At 48.8% G+C, this 20,017-nt stretch overlaps 1 protein-coding gene across 1 annotated transcript; it reads right to left on the bottom strand.

Moving 5' to 3' along the window:
- Positions 1-16,098: 16,098 nt before the first annotated feature.
- On the bottom strand, positions 16,099-17,611 carry LOC122371161. The gene is made up of 2 exons (XM_043347299.1): positions 17,416-17,611; positions 16,099-16,795 (listed from the first exon to the last, which is right to left on the bottom strand). The coding sequence occupies exons 1-2, from the start codon at positions 17,479-17,481 to the stop codon at positions 16,442-16,444; spliced, it is 420 nt and encodes a 139-aa protein (XP_043203234.1). The 5' UTR covers positions 17,482-17,611; the 3' UTR covers positions 16,099-16,441.
- Positions 17,612-20,017: the final 2,406 nt, after the last annotated feature.

The raw sequence follows: 20,017 nt of genomic DNA, 5'->3' as shown, positions 1-20,017 counted from the left end.
ATTCCGGTTTTTTCGATACACTCAAAATTTTGGATTTTATAGCTATTTTCCCAAAAAAGTCAGTTTTTTGAAAAAAATTGGGCCAAAATCCAAAATTTTCAAAAAACCGAGATAGCCATTTGATAGACAAAGTAAAATTACGTATATCCTTTTTTGTTACGTCTTGATTACTTTAAAAATGAAGATGTTAGCGGCGTTTGAACTTTTGCCGTTTATGAGGCGAAAATGGCGAACATGACGTCACTAAAACGTCAATTTCTCAAAAATTTTCCGACGGATTTCGCTCAAATTTTCAGGGAACGTGTCAAATTGATGTAAGAAAGGGTACTGAAAGTTTGGCGGCGCTGCGCGCCGCCGTTTTTGAGATATTGCAAAAAGTCGCGAGGGGGTAAATTTACCCCCCCAGCCCCGCGCGGGTTAATCCAAGCCTACTGTTACAAGCAGGGCTGCGGAGTCGATGGATTTTCGGCGACTCCGACTCCGACTCCGACTCCGGCTTTCAAAAACCAGCTCCGACTCCGACTCCGACTCCGGGCAGAATTGTCGACTCCGACCGACTCCAACTCCCGACTCCGACTCCGCAGACCTAGCAGGGCTGCGGAGTCGACAGATTTTCGGTGACTCCGACTCCGACTCCGGCTCGGGTTTCTAAAATCGACTCCGACTCCGACTCCGACTCCGGTCACAACTGACGACTCCGACCGACTCCGACTCCGACTCCGACTCCGACTCCGCAGCCCTGGTTACAAGCGTTAGAACCTATTGAACCGCACCACTTTGACTCAAGTTTTCAATCCGATGAAGACAAATGAGCAGTACAGCAGCGTTAACTGATTGCCGAATGACACGATGGAATGGTTGACCCCATTCCACACAAGTGACACATTTTGGGGGTGTCACCAAGGTCAAAGGGCCGGGAGGGGTGGCATGGCGCGGCTCTTGCAGCGATGTGCCGGGGCGTGGCGGATGCTCATCGGCTCGCCGTGTGTGCCCGCCGCCAGTGACGTAACAGATGGGTGCAGCGCGGTGCAGGAAACGCCGGCTGACATACCATTCAGCGTGCACCGGGAGTGTGTAGTGATACAGCGTCGCAGGGAACTGATAGAAACATGGAATTGGAGAGAGCGAGAAAACCGAGATCGAGAGTCTGGGACTGGGTGCAAAGAGGCTCCGCTACGATTTCAGGATTGGGGGATCCGACCAAAAAATGCACGCCCTCGTGCGTACATTATTGAGCTGTATTACGGATATGAGCTTGTTGAGAGGGACCGTACCCCACGAAAATCCCCCCTCCGGTGATGAAGCCCCTGGCAAAGATAAAAATACAGAAATGTGCAATTTAATGATAAAATCCATCTTTTTACATCCCACGACCCACAAGGCGTATGTATGTATTGCAAAGAGCGACCAGGAGTTAATGAAAAACCAAAAGTTGTTTGCATTTATGAATGCTACCCTAACCACGGTGTTTGTCAGCAAGCTCGTCCCCCTCCTAAGCTCGTCGTGGGGTCAGCCTTGGTACCCACCCCTCCACCGTGACCTCGGGGTGCCGGAGGCCATAACTCGCCGACGGTAGCGCGGGCCGACTGGCAGGGGCATCTCGAGCCGCGGGTTCCGCAGGGTCAGCATGCCTGTGTTGGACAGAATCGGCGTACCGGTGCGGGCCCGTCGGACAGACGGAGGTCGCCGGCCGCGGGCCGACCTCGCGCCGCGTTACACCGAGAGTTGTGACGTCACACCGAGAGAGAGGCCGCGTCTCTCTCTCTATCTCTCTCTCTCTCTGTCTCTCTCTCTCTCTCTCTCTCTCTCTCTCTCTCTCTCTCTCTCTCTCTCTCTCTCTCTCTCTCTCTCTCTCTCTCTCTCTCTCTCTCTCTCTCTCTCTCTCTCTCCCTCTTGCCACTAGTGGTCGAGAATTATGCGTTTGACGTCAAAATGTTCAACGCTACCTTCTACTTTGCTAAGCATGATCTAAGAACCAATTACTCCGAAATACAGAACATGAAGGGTGGAACTTTTGTATTGACGATCTACAAGCAGAAAATACTTCACAACTACTACACAGTACACTGTGCCTACGCTTCTGGTGGAGGTTAGGTTAGGTTAGTTAGGTGCAGGCCGCAGGGCAGGGTGGCGCACATTTATCAAACACATTGATTATACGAAGGGAGACGTCGCAGGCTCAGTTTAGACAATCAGCAAACCGAATGGTCGGACACCATCGGACCGGCGCAGCTGTCGTACCGCCCCCGTTTGGCGGCCTGTGGACTGTGACCCCGCGACCTGAGGTCAGCGAATCGCCTGGTCGCCAAACCAGGAGGTCATGTCGTGACCTGAGGTGAGCAGGTCACCTCATCACGGGTCGGCAGAGGAGGCCGTGGTCGTCGGATCTCCGCCTGCTTGTCCGCGAAGCGTTCTGATGATTTCCCGCACTCTTTCCGCGAGGTTCGTGAACCTTTCTCTCATCTTTCTTACTAACTCCTGGAATGTTCCATCGGAGCCAAATATCAACGAACCAGACTTTTCGTTTTCCATGTCTTCCATGTCATCCAGACGCTTCGAGACCTCCTCGAGAGTCATATTGCTATGCTGGATGAAGTCGATGAGTTCTTCGTCCGTCACCTGGTCACTGTCCATGACTCCCTCTGGGTTTGCACTTCGACGCTCTCGAATCGCCGGTGATGGGGCTGAGCGGGCTCCAGACAGCTGGAAAATAGCATCAAATGGTTAACTTCGATTGGTTTGGAGTGGTTGTTCCACATATGGCGATATCAAGTGGCCTTTCGATTATACTCAGGGCTATAACTAGATATCAAATGGACCTCCGCTGTAATCCCTAGTCCAGGGGCCGGGTCAGTCCCACTCTTCGCACTCTTCCCGTTCCCTTTTCTCATTTGACTGATTGAAAATAAAAGCGACGAAAGAGTTTTTATTAACCGTTTTCACGACGGGCTATCTGGCCAATGCACCTAATTTGACCAAATTCTTCACCAAATCTCTTTCACAACTAATGTCTTTATATGATTAATTCGTTTGTGTTTTAATCGAAAATTATGTCTGATAATGCCAAAAATGAGGTATGTAATCATCTGTGGAACCCAAACTGATAACTTTAAGAAACACAATGAACCTAATTTGACCAATTCTACACCAGATCTGCACCTAGTCTGCACCAAACGTGTACCACATGGCCGTCGTAAAACGGCTACTATTAACCTGCATGTGTATGGTCCTCATGCAAAATTGCAATCCTCTGCAGCTACTCTTCTGCACCTCTCCAGTTGCAAATGTCATAGATAAGCCCAGCGTTGGGGGTTCCTGTTCCTCTTACCTCAACCTCTGCCAGCATCAGGAGCATGGCAGCCACCGCGCCAACGGACACGAACAACAGCTTCATGGCGGCACCTTCAGTGGACGGACCGCGTGTTGGCTCCGTGCTCTGTGGGGCCTCTGTGGCCTGCACCGGCCCGCTGCGGGGGTAGAAGTAGTGTGGCGCCGTTCCGCGCGGCTGCTGCTGCGACTGTGGTCGCTGCTGCTCTCCCCCATTGCTCCAGCATGGGGACCAGCTCGTACCCTGCCCCACCTGCGCCATTCTGGGCTGGGCACTGCCGGCACTGGGCCGCTCGTGATTCATCGCGTGCACTTCACGGGGTCGATGGGTAAATGCTTACAGACTCCAAAATTCAGGCATGCCGCCTAGCAAGAGCTATGCCTGATGGTGTAACGGATCCCGTTTTCGAGTAGGGCACACATTTTCGTTTGCCTTTGGCCAGAATATCATCTTTTGACCACTTGATTGGTAAGGAGCAAGCGAGCGCAGCAAGCGAGGCGAACTCTTTTCAATATAACAGAAAAAATCTCGGTATGAGCGGCTCGGCCCGGCCCGGCCTTTATAGCTTTTGAGAGACTTACCGCTTATATCTCAGCAACCGTTGGACCGATTGGTCTGCGGTCTTTCTTGTTGGGTAGTCCTATTTCTTCTACCTCGTAATCGACTACTTTTGATGCATTTCAGGGACCGTCGTTGCACGTGCCACGTGAGAAGCCAAGGGTGCTCAAAGGTAGTGTGCCACCTTTGAAAGATTTCCCATTTTATTTTTCCTAGGATATGAAGCTTCTGTTTTTACCTAATATCGCAAAGAAAATAAAAAATGGGCCTGGAATAGTGCCTTTTTCGCCTAAAAGTTTATCGGTTTTTCGATATGTATAACAACTGTAGTGGGCTGACCTGCAAACAGGCGTCGGCAACAATCGCGAATGCGGCGCACATGTGACAATAAGCAAAGGTCATTATAGAGTTACGTTACGACGTACGGGAATGAGTTATCAGCTGTCTAATCGTAGACAACACAATGTCGAGCCTTAAACTGTAAGCCTGTATTGGTATTGTTTCTTTTATTTGGCTGTCGAACATTATTTATGGTTTGAAATACGATTTTATGTAAAATAATTGATATGAAAAAGCCGTCTCTTAAGTTATGACCCCATTTCACCACACGCAAGTGGCAGAAATGACAATGATCAGCTGACGCATTTTTCTTGGCCGAAGTCAGAGCGCGCGGCCCGACGCACCACCACCGCACCACAAAGTATGAGCAGAAGCCACGCCCAAAGCCAGGGCCCCGGTAACGTGAGGTAGCCAAGTCGGGGCAGCGTGCGCTGACCCAAGCCGGGGCCGCAGCTTTTGGCGCGGTCTACCGCATCCCCGCGGGCAGCCCCGGGCTATCACATGACACCGGGAGGACGCGCGGCCCCGGCTTGGCACATTGCCCCAACAGACGGTAAATAACTTTTGAAAATACCAATTTCCAATTTTAGTGTTTTCTGGACCAAAATTTTGCGAGGAATCCGATGGTGTGGTCCCCGAAATCTGAAAAATTTCCATTTTGGAGATAGCACCTATTTTTTGAAAAATAAATATTCGTCAGGCTTAATAGTCAAATAAATTGGAAATATAATGAGTTAATTTTTGTAACAACACTGGAATGTGTCGAACATGAATTAGAGATATATTTAGCTGAGATGATACTATATCTGCGCATACATGTACATGAACTAGTACATTAACCCTCGCCGGCCGAGAAGGGGTGGGGCGGGTGCCGCCTAATAGGGCTTTTCGCGATAGCTTAAAACTCGCTTGGGGTAGACAGCTGAAACTTGGCATACCTAATCTTTTATTCAAGCTGGATCTTTTGACCTTAACTGCGTTTTCAGGTCAGGTCAGGTCACTGACCTATGACGTCATAAATGAGCCTCTGCGAGGTCCTCAGATGTTGCAACTTTGCAACGCCCTCAGTGCCAGAGGAACTTTCACAGGAAGATGAAACTTACAGGACGTAGTATCCTTCAGAGGTCTCACATCTTGTATATCTCGGATTTAACCTAAATGTCACATGAGGTCAGGTCGGTCACGTGACCTCACCATTATAAGTCAATGGGGGAAATATGAAAACTGTTATTTTGGCGCCGGAAATGATCTAAAACTGTCCCAAGCACATGAAATCGTGGTTTCATGTACTCTTTGTAAGGTCCGATCATGAAACCACGATTTCATGTGCTTGGGATAGTTTTAGATCATTACCGGCGCCAAAATAACAGTTTTCGTATTTCCCCCATTGACTTATAGTGGTGAGGTCACGTGACCGACCTGACCTCATGTGACATTTAGGTTAAATCCGAGATATACAAGTTGTAAGACCTCTGAAGGATACTACGTCCTGTAAGTTTTATCTTCCTGTGAAAGTTCCTCTGGCACTGAGGGCGTTGCAAAGTTGCAACATCTGAGGACCTCGCAGAGGCTCATTTATGACGTCATAGGTCAGTGACCTGACCTGACCTGAAAACGCAGTTAAGGTCAAAAGATCCAGCTTGAATAAAAGATTAGGTATGCCAAGTTTCAGCTGTCTACCCTAAGCGAGTTTTAAGCTATCGCGAAAAGCCCTATTAGGCGGCACCCGCCCCACCCCTTCTCGGCCGACGAGGGTTAATGTACTAGTTCATGTACATGTATGCGCAGATATAGTATCATCTCAGCTAAAATATATCTCTAATTCATGCTCGACAGATTCTAGTGTTGTTACAAAAATTAACTCATTATATTTCCAATTTATTTGACTATTAAGCCTGACGAAAATTTATTTTTCAAAAAATAGGTGCTATCTCCAAAATGGAAATTTTTCAGATTTCGGGGACCACACCATCGGATTCCTCGCATAATTTTGATCCAGAAAACATTAAAATTGGAAATTGGTATTTTCAAAAGTTATTTACCGTCTGTTGGGGCAATGTGTTGGGTCAGCGCACGCTGCCCCGACTCGGCTACCTCACGTTACCGGGGCCCTGGCTTTGGGCGCGGTCTACCGCACCACCTAACAGGCGTGTTCGAAACCGCAGGAGATGATGATGAACGGGTTTATCGAAACTTGATTGGATGAGCATATCGGTAATAGCGATTTCAGTGTGTGCATTTATTGTTCATAGTGGTGTGAAATGTGGTTGGGGTACGACCGACAACCCGTCGGGGCGAATTTTGCACTGGGGTACTCAAAATTTGAAGAATTTAAGACGTTTCCATGAGTTTTGAAGGTATGGATAAGTTCTAAAAATCCGGTTCTCCTTATCTGGGCCATTAACTCCATACGGTCCAGGAAAGCTGGCACACTACCTTCAAGCTGTTTTGCAAAAGTAGTGATTTTGAGAGGCTCATATCTCAGCTGTCGCTTGGGGCATTGTCTTGCGGTAATTTTTGTAGGATAGCAGCATTCCCTCTATCAAAGGTCGGACACTCTTGACCTATGTGAGAGGCCCCTACTGCACGTGCAAAATGCCAAAAGAAGATGTGTTAAATTTGTCCCCATTTCAACAAATTACTGGGGCGATTTCGCTGAAACTTGGATACAGGCATGGTACCCACCGCAATGCATTCCCGCATGTGCTGCGGTTATAGTTCGTTTTTTTTAAGTTTGCCCCTCACTGTAAACGTCTTTTTGAACACAGCACGAGAATTGCGAGCTGAATTACTGAGAAAACTGGTTGGCGCACATTGATTTGACCAGATTTCACAGACGATCAATTTCATCAATTTATTTATTTTTCACAGACTCGTAGCTCGTATTTGCCAATACCTACAGCCCGACAGGGATAGACGACTTCTCAGGAATTATGTCGGAACTAATAAATAAATTGCACAGCGCTTAACATAACGTTAAATCGTCGGTGTTCAAAACTTATTTTGAAAATATTATTCATATCTACAATACAATGTGCGCTAACCAGTTTTCTCAGTAATTCAGCTAGCAATTCTCGTGCCGTGTTCAAAGAGACGTTTACAGTGAGGGGCAAACTAAAAAAACGAACTATAGTGTGCTACTGCACGGGCGCTTCCAGATCTCAACAACGACTGGGCTGATAGCGCTCATATTTGATACATGGTTGGGGACCGGTTAGTAGGGTGACGTGCAAAGGTTATTTTGGACCCCGTTTGCAAGTGCGCACGTGCAGAATGCCGCTTAGTGTCATGCGGGGCAGCTGATGTAGATAGCGCAGGTGTAGTTACCTACCGCCTACCTTGGTTGTTTTCTCTTTTTGGCGGAAACACGGCCTCGACTTCCCCTCCTCGCTCGCCCAGGTGTCTGTATCTGCCGATTCCTTCTTGCGTAGCTGAAAGACGCCCCGAGCGGAAGGGAAGGAGACTTGGGAAGGAATGTGGTGATGGTGGGGCGGTGGGCGGGTCTGTTAGGATCCTAGTTTTACTCTCGCTGATGCACGTTCGGTGTGGGAACTCGTTCGGCGTAGGAAGACTATGGCGATGTTTGCCAGCGTTGCCTTTCTTTCACGGATTTTGTTTTCTTGTTGGATTTTGCTACTCACATATAGATTATACCTAATAATTCCATTGTCGTGGTAACATGCTTGGTGAGGGCAAAACATTGGCATTATTGCCTTTCCCATTAATATTAAAGCTTTGCCTGATTATCTCGTCTATTGCTGCCATCTGTCGAATGTTGTTCTCCCTAGTTGTTCTTCAACCTAGGGGTCGCCGCAGTCTGCCCCGACACTAATGTTCCGTGATTATCGCCGGCTCTAATACGGTCCCATTAGTGTCATGCGGGGCAGCTGATGTAGATAGCGCAGGTGTAGTTACCTACCACCTACCTTGGTTGTTTTCTCTTTTTGGCGGAAACACGGTCTCGACTTCCCCTCCTCGCTCGCCCAGGTGTCTGTCTGTGTCTGCCGATTCCTTCTTGCGTAGCTGAAAGACGCCAAAGGACCGCTAAAAGCAAGACGGAGTATGACGGCCAATGTATTTCTGGGCGGGGCGAGGAACCGCTTCCAGATCTCAGGAACGGCTTGGCCGATTGGATTCAAATTTGGCACACCGCTAGTGACTGGTTAGAAGTGTGCTTTGCACAAGCCCGTTGGAAGTACGCTCTCGCCCTTCCGCACGTGTAAGGCTCACTATCTCGCTCGCTCGTTCTTCGCCCAAAAGGCGTTTTACTGGTATTCGAACAGTCAAAATGCATGGACCACATTGTGCACCTGGGAGAAATCGGGGCAAAGTGGTCACCCTAATGTTTTGTGTTATGCCGACGCTTCATTTTCGAACTGGCAAAGATTCTTCATATGCCAATATGATCCCTTTTAACCCGCGCCCCGTGGGGCTATCGGCGAATCCTGCCATCCGTAGGGAGTGGGGGTGGGGCGTTCCGCGCTCCCCCCCCCCTAAGATCTCGGAAAGTTACCGACCGATTTCCAAAATTCAAACGGCTTCGATAGACATACCGGGGAACTACCTTGTGACCCATTTTCATTGATCTCGGCTGAACGGAGGACGTCACAGGTCAGGTCAGAGGTCGCATTATTCACCGCTTACAGGCATTCTAAGAAATGCGTTGTACAATCGAGCAAAAGGCATATTATTGAAATTCATCGCCGGAGAATTGTTTGTCTAACATATTTTGCTAATTGAGGTCACTGATACCAGGGCCTCGTTTCATAAAAGGAATTACTTACGGCGTTCCGTCAATTATGCCAGATTTGGCGTATTTGATGCCAATTCGGTTTCATAAAGCCGGAGACCGGAGTAATTCACGCCATCGAAATTACGGAGCATCATTTACGGCAAATGCTCGATTCCGGACCAATTGATGCCATTTGGGTTTCATAAAACGACGTAATTAACGCCTAACATTTTATCAAGTTCTTGATATCAGTGGTGTAAACTACGCACAAAAATGTTGCGTGAATTTGAATTAATATTAAGATTCGAAGCTAATTTTTAATCTTTTTTATAATGTCGAGCCCAATGAGGAAGAAAGAACAGCCAAAATGAGAAAAAGAAACTGCAAATCTTCTGTACCAGTCGCTTTTTGCGGCCACCACTGAACTGCGGCCACTATCGGAATTTTGTTTATTCGCCGCGCCGCGCCACTTTCGTAGATAGGCACTTCTGCTTAGCTGGCTTTCTGCTGTTTTCAATAATTTGATTTCATAAAGGATGGTCATCAAAATCAATTTTGTTTTTTCATAAATAATTTTTAATATTCAAATTCAACATGATTGTTTTATAATTTCTCGTAAAAAATAAGTGTTGACATGAAATTGTAATTTGTAGGACGCTTGATAAATTACGGTAACTACGCAAATGTGCTTAGTTACGGAGGTGTAAACAATTCCAGTTGTGGCTTTGTGAAACGGCTTCATTTGCGCTCCGTAGTTTGAAAGGGTGTGAATTACGGAAAGGTGTAAGTTACGGCAGAGCTTTATGAAACGAGGCCCAGGTCGGGTCACGAGTTCAGGCTCCTGAGCAGTGGCGTATCCAGGGGGGAGGCCAAGAGGCCATGGCCTCCTCCTTTGGGATCAAACATGCAAGTGGGTCCTTTAGGTCACTTGAGTGCAGTGACGTACTCAAGGGGGGCACGGGGGCCCTGAAGGGCCCTTTGGTTACCTGAGGGTCCCCCTGGTCACCTGAAGGGGCCCCTGGTTATCTGAGGGGCTCCTGGTTACCTGAGGGCCCCTGGTTATCTGTGGGTCCCCTGGTTGTCTGAGGGGCCCCTGGTTAACTGAGGGGGCCCTGCTTACCTGAGGGCCCTTGGTTATCTGAAGGACTCCTGGTTACGTGAGGGGCCCCTGGTTACGGGGGTTTCTGGCTACCTAAGGGGCCCTGGTTATTTAAGGGGCCCCTGGTTACCTGAGGGGTCCTTGGTTAGCTGTGGGGCCCTTGATTACCTAAGGGGCCCGTGATTGCATGAGAGCCCCTGGTTATCTGAGGGGCCCCTGGTTACCTGAGGGGCCTCTAGTTATCCGAAGGGCCCCTAGCTATCTGAGGGGCCCCTGATCCCCTGGGTGACCCCTGGCCAATGATCTGAAGAAACCCTGTTAACCTGAGGGGCCATATTTACCCGGGGAGTGCCTGGTTATATGAAGGGCCCCTGCAGTCACATGAAGGCCCTTAGTTATACATGGAGCCCCTGGTATAGCCGGCTCCTGGTTATCAGAGGGCCCCCTGGTCGCCTGGTGGACCCCTGGTCACTTAGAAAGCCCCTGGTAACCTGAGAGGCCGCTGATTACCTGAACAGCCCCTGATCACTTGGATTCAATGGTATTGCCAAGGGCGAGGGGGCAGGTGTCCGTTATAGGGTTTAGGTCCCCTCGGGCCCGAGGGGCCCTGCGGTGCCAATGGGCTGCAGAGAGTCCGCGCTGGCCACATTTCAACTGGAAAAGACACCACAGGGCTTGTGAGAAGACCCCATTGGCTCTTGTGTAGCCACACTTATCTCCAGAAGGGCCCCACGCCGAGTTCTGGGGGACCTGGCCGGCTTCAGAGGGCCCTTGCCGGCCAATGAGAGATTAGCTGTAAGGGCCCTACACCCGTTTGCTATGGCCCCACGGCCCACACCAGTGTTTCTGAAGACCCTCACAACGGCGCATGCGAGGGCCCTCACTGCCACCTCTAAGGACCCTACACCAGTGCCTCTTAAGGGCCTACTTAGGAGGCTCTGAGAGCCCCACACCGGTGCCTCCGAGGACTCTATGCCAGCGGATCTGCCGGCCACTTACCAGCGACTCTGAGGGCCTCTTACCGGCCTCTGAGGGTCCCTTGCCGGCCTATGAAGGGCCGCCAGTAACTTTCAAGGCCCCACACACTCCTATGACGGCCCCCGCTAGTGTATCTAAGCCCCACAACGGCGCCTGTGAGGACCCCACACCCGCGCATCTGACGGTCTTTCACCGACACCTCTGAGGGACCAACACAGGTGACTCTGAGGCGCTCGCTCGCTTCACTTCCTCATAAAATACTGTGCATTTTATGCACACTTCTCAGGCAAGAATTATATTTTTCCCTGCCAATTGTCCACATTTTCTCAGGGCTTAGATAGACAGACCGAAAGAGGGGCCCGTCTGCAATGGGGACCGGACCCACTGTGCCCCAATCCCCTCATCGAAAGGTTCTGGATACGCCCCTGCCTGGGCTGACAGTGGCCCCAGGGTGACCCGGGGACCCCTTCGAGAGCAGGTGGCCCCCTCCTGGGCGAAATCCTGGGCAAATGCCTGTTTGAGTGTCCCAAGAGAAACGACCTTTAGGGCCTCATCCGATGTACTGGCCCAACCATAAATAAAGTCAAACTGCGTCAATCAAGCTATCTTAAAATGTCATTTGATGGCCCTCATAGGGCAGCGTAGGGCCCACAGAGGCCAAGGCCGAGTCCCCGGAGGCTAGCGTCGGGCCCTCAGAGGCCGCTTTGGCGGCCATAAAGAAGCTTAGACTTGAGCGTAGGACCCTTTGACGCTGGCGTAGAGTCCTAAGAAGCCAGTGCTCAGTCCTCTTAGGCCAGCGTGGGCCCCTAAGGCCATTGTGAGGCCTTTTAAGGCCGGTGTGAGACCCTCTATGTCCAGCGTTGGGTCATTTAAGCCCCGCCCTTTAAGGCCAGTGTGGGGACCTCTGTGACCAGCGTGAACCCTCTGAGGCCAGCGTGGGGCCATCTGTCATCTGACTTCAGACTTCAGAGGCTGGTGCTGGGCCCTCAGAAGCCAGCGCGGGGCCTTCATAAGCTGGCGTCAGGCCATTAGAGGCCACCTCGAGGGCCTCAACAGCCAGTATTCAGACCTTATGCGTGTTTGGGCCCCCTGAGGTAGGAGTGCCACTACTTAAAGGCCGGCGTGGGACCCTCAGAGTGCATCATGGGCCTCTAGAGACCGGCGTGGGTTCGAGAGCGGCATAGGGCCATCAGAGGCTGACTCAAAAGCTCCCAAGAGTCCGCGGGGCCTCTGTGAGGTCAACCATAGCATGGATCTCCTGAGGCCATTATGGGACCCGAAGGCCAGCGTGGTTCACTTTGTTGCCGGTGTGGGGCTTTCAGAGGTCAGAATGAGCCTTCAGACTTCAGAGGTTGAGTGAGGCCAAGGTGGGCGACATAGAGCCATCAGTCTAGATCAGAGCTCAACCCGAGTCGGGTCCTTCTAAAGGTTAGGGTATCAATCCTCAACCAGCGCAAGACACTAAGAGATTGACATATGCCCTTTGAAAAATGTTAAAATCGCAAAAAATGGACAAAAAACATTTTGCTTTTGATAATCTTTAGTGACCCCAGCGCCGACCAAAGCAAAAAAAAAAACTGTATGCCTACTGCTGAAATAAATTGTACACTACAGAGCTATAGATGTCGATGGCTTTTCACGTTTTAACATTCTTTTTTAGATTGCCGAGTGTGCCTAAAAAGCCTCCCTCACATGGCGAAAGCGGCAAAGAGCCGCACCCGGGCGTGGTTAAGTACGCTACTACTGGGGCCCCTTAGGTAAGGGTGGGGCCCCTTGAGCAGGTTTGGCCTCCCCCTTTTCAAGATCCTGGATACGCCACTGCTCCTGAGGGTCACCATATGGACTAGTACCTATCGTGCGATGCATGTTTTATGGTCTATTTTACATGACAAATGCGATTATGTGGGTTAGGCGATCATTGGGACCAGTGTCGGTTACGTTCTAGAAAAGGTGAGGTCAAATAAGTCAAATTCCAAAGTTTTTTTCGCATAAAATGGGTATCGATTCGATGCAGCTCGTCACCACGGGGAATCTACATAATGGCGGTCTTTGTTTTGCGCTACGTGATCTGGAATGGCCAAAATTCTGTTTGAAATTTTGAAGTCATAATTTTAAACAGTTTTTTTTGCCATAAATTGGCCAAAAAGAGATATCTATCTCAAATTTGGTATGTCAATGGAAAGCGTTAGGCACTATAGCATAAAGTCCGTTTTTCGAAGTTTTAATTTTTTGAGATTTTTATTTATTTATTTATTTCACAATTCAAACACATCCATTGTAAAATGGCTATTACTTGTTTTCGTCAGTTAACAAAAGACAAAATGAGTAAGATAAAGGTAATAGGAATAAACTTGTCGCATATCACATTCTCGCATACACACTCCCACACGTACGGCGCAGTCACGAGTTGATGTTGACGTATAAAAGCGAACGCAGAATGATGACATTACCTAGCCAGGATTCAGCATGTGCTGCTTGAGCGCTTTGCCGAAGTTGTCCTGCTCTTCCGGCCATTGCTAACATCCGGTGGTAACGAGTTGTACAATGTACAGCGTGGCGGCTCTGTAAGCGAAACGCTTCCTTCCAAACTCGCTCCTGATGCGCGGCGGATGGTACTGACTGCTTGACCTGGTGTCTCGCGCGTACACCTCCCGGTTACGCACAAACAGCGCGGCCAGTGCCTCAGGCTCGGATACGTCAGTCAGGCGACACAGCGCCATCACAGTGTACAGGGTGTCCGATAAGTTCGTTCTCACCTTATATTTGCATGTAAAACAGAGTACATTGCGTTTTGATATGTTTATAACCCCTCAATGTGCTCCCCATTTCATAGGCAAACACATGAATACATGCTGCGACATGCCAACCGGCATGTTTGGCAGCATAGCAGGCTTGAAGTTAGCCCAGACTGACTTGGCATGCGCCGTTAGCTCCTCAATGCTGGAACACCGCTTCGCTTCGACGAGCCTCGATTTCAATATTCCCAACACATTTTTATGAAATTTGGATCCGATGAGTTGGCTGGGATGTGGTCTTACCACACACGCCTATCACAGTCTCCTGGCACTGCTTCTAAGCTTTGCTTGACCTGTGCACTGATGCACTGTCTTGCTTGAAGATGGGCCTACGACCTCCCGGATGCCATTTTCTCCTAAAAAAATGTGGTCATACTTGCGGTTCGAGTTAAGCTAGAAAGCTGAAACTCCTACTAGATCTTCTTGGAGAAGCATTCTGCGTCCCAAGACTGTTTCTGGAGTATCAATCGCAACGTGATCAGTGTCTGGAGGCATATTACCCCACATTACCGTGACCCTGGCTTTTTGCATAGGAATAAAGCGGGATGACATAAAAGCCTTTTCCGTCGCCCATATGGGACCGTTTTGGGGTTTGGACCGGTGTTTTATCTCGAGCACGGACTAGGTAGTCCAGATGACCACATTGATGTCATCGGCCCTCCAGTTTTTTTAGCCTCAGGCATAACGAAACACATGTTTGGCCATTTTAAGACGTTTTTGACTGTTTTGAGCCCTCCGGTAAGGAGAGCTTAAGTCACCTTGAGTTAGGTACCCCGAAATGATACTCTTAGACAGCTGGTAATGCATCCTGAAAAGCCTGTTTACCAACTTTCTAACGTTAAGACCTTTTTGACGGCCATTTTGGCGCCACACAGTTTTGGCCACATGGCTCACTCGTGAAAGCTGACAAAAAAAGAGCATAAACTTGCAGCGATTGACTCCCGACAAATCATCGGCGTCACTTGTTGACTGTGCGTCCAGTTAGCGACAGACATTGGCTACATACTGGATGGCCTCAATCACCCTCAACCGTCGTGAATGGCCCAGTGCGGACTAAATACCGAGACGTTCCCGTATCGGAGACCTCTATGTTGCGGCGTAAGCCGTCTCCACAGGAAGTGAACTCTCTGGCAAAAAAATATTTTGTCTAGACGAATTAGTTACCGTGGAGCAAATTCACAGTTGCCATGGCAACCCCAAAAGCTCAGTTGCAAAATAAATTAAGCGTGGCTTTAAATAAGAGAGCCTCTAAAAGAAAAATTTAGGTGAGAAGGAACTTATGGGACACCCTGTAGTATGATGGAGCTGATTGCTGACCAGCGGACAGCCAACGCAGAGATTTAAGTGTGCCGCTAATATGATCATGTTTACGTTTGCCAGACAGAACCCTAGCACAAAAGTTAATGAATTTTTGGATTATCTGGGTCAACTGCCCACCGGTCGCCCCGTACACAGACACACAGTAGCGAATCGACGACATCACGAGACCATCCACTAAACGAGGCAGCACCTCAGCCGGCAGGCCATGTTTGGCGTGGTGCAGCGACAGCAGCGTACCCGAACACGGTTGACATGACTGTCGAACAGCATGTGTCTATCAAATATGACACCGAGGTTCTGACTTCTGAACAGTCGCGCTCTAGTTGATGAAAGTGTCGGCAATTTTCACTGAGACTGGCGCCAGGTGTTTGACATTTTAACGAGAGCTAAAGACGATCAGTTGAGACTTCTTTGCATTAGGCTTCATGACATTCTTTCGGGATGTCTGAAAGATATCTGAAAATTCCTTTGATTTTGGGGGGTAAAAAACACAGGGTGACTGTGTTGGACAGAATCGGCGTACCGATGTGGGCCCGTCGGACAGACGGAGGTCGCCGGCCGCAGGCTGACCTCGCACCGTATCACACCGAGAGCATCTCTCTCTCTCTCTCTCTCTCTCTCTCTCTCTCTCTCTCTCTCTCTCTCTCTCTCTCTCTCTCTCTCTCTCTCTCTCTCTCTCTCTATTTATCTCTCTCCCTCTCTCTCTCTCTTGCTTTCTCTCTCCTTCCCTCACTCCCTCCCTCTCTCCCTCTCTCTCCTTTTTCTCTCCCTCTGTCTCTCTCTCCCTCTCTCTCCCTCTCCCTCTCTCTCTCTCTCCCTCTTGTCACTCATGGTGGATAATTATGCGTTTGACGTCAAAATGCTCAGCGCTACCTTCTGCTCTACTAAGCATGATCTAAGTAACAATTACTCCGAATTACGGAAAACAGAAAATGAAGGCTGGAAGTGGAACTTTTGTATTGACGATCTACAAGCAGAAAATACTTCACAACTACTACACAGTACACTGTGCCTACGCTTCTGGTGGAGGTTAGGTTAGGTTAGTTAGGTGCAGGCCGCAGGGCAGGGTGGAGCACATTTATCAAACACATTGATTATATGAAGGGAGACGTCGCAGGTTCAGTTTAGACAATCAGCAAACCGAATAGTCGGACACCATCGGACCGGCACAGCTGTCGTATCGCCCCCGTTTGGCGGCCTGTGGACTGTGACCCCGCGACCTGAGGTCAGCGGATCGCCTGGTCGCCAAACCAGGAGGTCATGTCGTGACCTGAGGTGAGCAGGTCACCTCATCACGGGTCGGCAGAGGCGGCCGTGGTCGTCTGATCTTCTTCGTCGCTGCTGACTCCAAATAATCTCCGGATACAATCAGCGAGGCTCTCCACAGTCATTCCCACTCTTGACATGAAACTGTTCACATTGTTCTGGAATGCTTCGGAGCCAAATCGCAGTGAGCCAGATTTTTCGTTTTCCATGTCTTCCATGTCATCCAGACGCTTCAAGACCTCCTCGGGAGTCATATTACAATGCTGGATGAAGTCGATGAGTTCTTCGTCCGTCACCTGGTCACCGTCCATGACTCCCTCTGGGTTTGCACTCCGACGCTCTCGAATCGCCGGTGATGAGGCCGAGCGGGCACCAGACAGCTGGAAAATAACATCAAATGGTTAACTTCGATTGGTTGGGGGTGGTTGTTCCGCATATGGCGATATCAAGTGGCCTTTCGATTATACTCAGGGCTATAACTGGATATCAAATGGACCTCCGCTGTAATCCCTAGTCCAGGGGCCGGGTCAGTCCCGCTCTTCGCACACTTCCCGTTCCCTTTTCCCATTTGACTGATTGAAAATAAACGCGACTGGAGTTTTTTTATTAACCGTTTTCACGACGGGCTTTCCGGCCAATGCACCTAATTTGACCAAACTCTTCACCAAATCTCTCTCACAACTAATGTCTTTATATCATTAATTCATGTCAGTGTGGTAATCGAAAATTATATCTGATAATGACAAAAATGAGGTATGTAATCATCTATACAACCCAAACTGATAACTTTTAAGAAACACAATGAACCTAATTTGACCAAATCTGCACCAGATCTGCACCAAACGTGTGCCAGATGGCCGTCGTAAAACGGCTATTAGTATCCTGCATGTGTAGTGTATGGTCCTTATGCAGAATTGCAATCCTCTGCAGTTGCTTTTCTGCACCTCTTCAGTTACAAATCTCATAGATAAGTCCAGCGTTAGGTTCCTGTTCCTCTTACCTCAACCTCTGCCAGCATCAGGAGCATGGCAGCCACCGCGCCAACGGACACGAACAACAGCTTCATGGCGGCACCTTCAGTGGACGGACCGCGTGTTGGCTCCGTGCTCTGTGGGGCCTCTGTGGCCTGCACCGGCCCGGTGCGGGGGTAGAAGTAGTGTGGCGCCGTTCCGCGCGGCTGCTGCTGCGACTGTGGCCGCTGCTGCTCTCCCCCATTGCTCTAGCATGGGGAGCAGCTCGTCCCCTTCCCCACCCGTGCCATTCCGAGCAGGGCACTGCCGGCACTGGGCCGCTCGTGATTCATCGCGTGCACTTGTATGGGGTCGATGGGTAAATGCTTACAGACTCCAAAGGCAGGGATGCCGCCGCTAGAGCTATGCCTGATGGTGTAACGGCTTCCGTTTTCGAGTAGGGCACAAATTGTCGTTTTTCCTCTGGCTACAACATCACCTTTTGAACACTTGATTGTCTGGTACAGGCATTCGAATTTCGAACAGTCAAAATGCATGGACCAAATTGCTTACCTGGGAGAGATCGGGGCAAACTGGTCACCCTAATATTTGCTGCTTATATAATGTCTGTGCCGACGCTTCATTTTCGAATCGGGAAAGATTCTTCCTATGTGAATATGATCCCTATTAATAGGACTGCAGAGTCGGAGTCGGTCGGAGTCGACAGTTTTGCCCGGAGTCGGAGTCGGAGGTGGAGTCGCCAAAATATTACCGACTCCCGACTCCGCAGTCGGAGTAAGCACTGCATGAGTCAAAGGCATACCTTACACCTGTTTGACACATGTTGTGCAATCGTCTTGATTTTAAAAATTCATGCATATGACATATTCACTACTAATCCCTGGGGCAATGCGGACACCAGCGACTTCTTTGCCCCGATATGAGAAACATGATAGTTGCCTCATGAGTACTTACGACTAAAGTTTTTAATGGAAGCATATGTTTAAACCAGGATGTATGCTTATTTTCTCTTCCCAGCTGTAAGTATGTACACAATGCAAGGACATTCATGAAAAACATTGCGCTGCATTTTTTTTTTTGTAACTCACGTAACCGAAAAGTGGCCGAGATAAACGTATGATGATACATTTTGACATCAATGACGTTTTTTCTTTGTCCAAATGGAACAACTAAAGGCTGACGGAAGCTGTCCACTTTGGCCCGCGCATGCCATCCAATACAAAAATCTTCCAGCTCTGTTATTAGCGGGACAAAACGCATGAAAATTGGCAGAGGAAAAAACCGGCTTTGGAAAAAATAACTTAACAACCGTAAGAATAGTTAGTAACCTGGGTAGAAAATTCCGCGTGTCACGGAACAATGGCGACAGGCCGGAAACTCTGGCGTGGCTCATTCGAACGACCGCGGAGCGAACTACAATTGGCGACCAAAATGGAGTTGACGGGCTAAAACGCGGAATTGGACTTTGCCCCGGGTGGCCGCTTTGCACCGGTCTACTGCATAAGTACTTTATGATACTACAACTCGCTTATAAACTGCAGCTGCCCAAATCCCATGTGACCCTTTAAATGCCTTGCTTATATTCTGTATCTTGGATTCACAACCAGCGTTACCAACAACCGTCATGCAGAAAATACTCGTAAAAATACCCCGGCCTAGGTGTAGGGCACACCGAATCGCCTGAGCAGTGATTTACTCTCGGTGAACACCGAGCCATGCAATGAAACCATCGCGATCATTCCACTGGTGATGCATAGGACCCCCCCCCCCCCCCTAACGCACCGGATACACGCGGGGTGAGCAGTATGCGCCCTGCGCAGGCATTCAGTCTGTGCGGCTCCGCACAGGTATCTCAGTTCCGGTGAATGATTCATGCTTACATAACCGTGTTCAATTACGTGTGTGGTTTTGGTATGCATTTCTGTTTTCGAACTGCAGTTTGTCCCTCTCAGGAAATAATTCACTTTACGTAACCGTTGATGATTATGTAAATTGGCTGGATGAGTAAGAAACATATATTTTTGAAATAAATGAAAACCGAAGGTCTGCGTTGGGATGTCTCCAATCAGTGCCATGTGAGAAACTCGTGTGTAAACTTTGTGAATGCCACAAATGTCTATTTTTGCGCCCGTGGACAGAGAAAAGCTTTACTGCTCGTCACTGTTAGTCGCGCCCATCAAGTACATTTATCGGCATTTATTTTATGTATAAAATATAAATACAAACGTTACCTCCTGACCGATATGTGGATTTCGTTACCGACATGAACAGATCAGGACACTTACCAAAGCGTTAGTAGTAAGTACCTACAGAGAAGATATGACGTAGATATGACGTAGATACCTGTAGATATGACAAAATCAAATTGGATATAGATGACTCTTCATGGCTCTGAGTGGAAAATAAGGATATCTTTTCCAAGCGGGCTACTGAACCGAGCGACGAAGGAGCGAGGTTTTTCTGGAACACTCGAGAAAAGATACCCGATCTTCCACACGAGTGAGCCATGAATATTCCTATATATCTCTGTGTGTAGAGGTTTATTCATAATTATGTAAATATATTCAAATGTATTTATTTATGAAAAACAATTTTTTATTTATAAGTTTTATCTCCAAATCATCAAAATAT

The sequence above is a fragment of the Amphibalanus amphitrite genome, unplaced genomic scaffold (assembly GCF_019059575.1).
Source record: "Amphibalanus amphitrite isolate SeventyFive unplaced genomic scaffold, NRLGWU_Aamphi_draft 000035F_arrow, whole genome shotgun sequence".
Lineage (NCBI taxonomy): Eukaryota > Metazoa > Arthropoda > Thecostraca > Balanomorpha > Balanidae > Amphibalanus > Amphibalanus amphitrite.
This window is presented reverse-complemented; position numbering and strand designations above follow the sequence as displayed.

Coding starts and splice junctions, on each gene's coding strand:
- LOC122371161 (XM_043347299.1), bottom strand. CDS start 17,481: ATGAAGCTGTTGTTCGTGTCCGTTGGCGCGGTGGCTGCCATGCTCCTG. Junction 16,796..17,415: donor TGATGCTGGCAGAGGTTGAG/GTAAGAGGAACA, acceptor GTTATTTTCCAG/CTGTCTGGTGCCCGCTCGGC.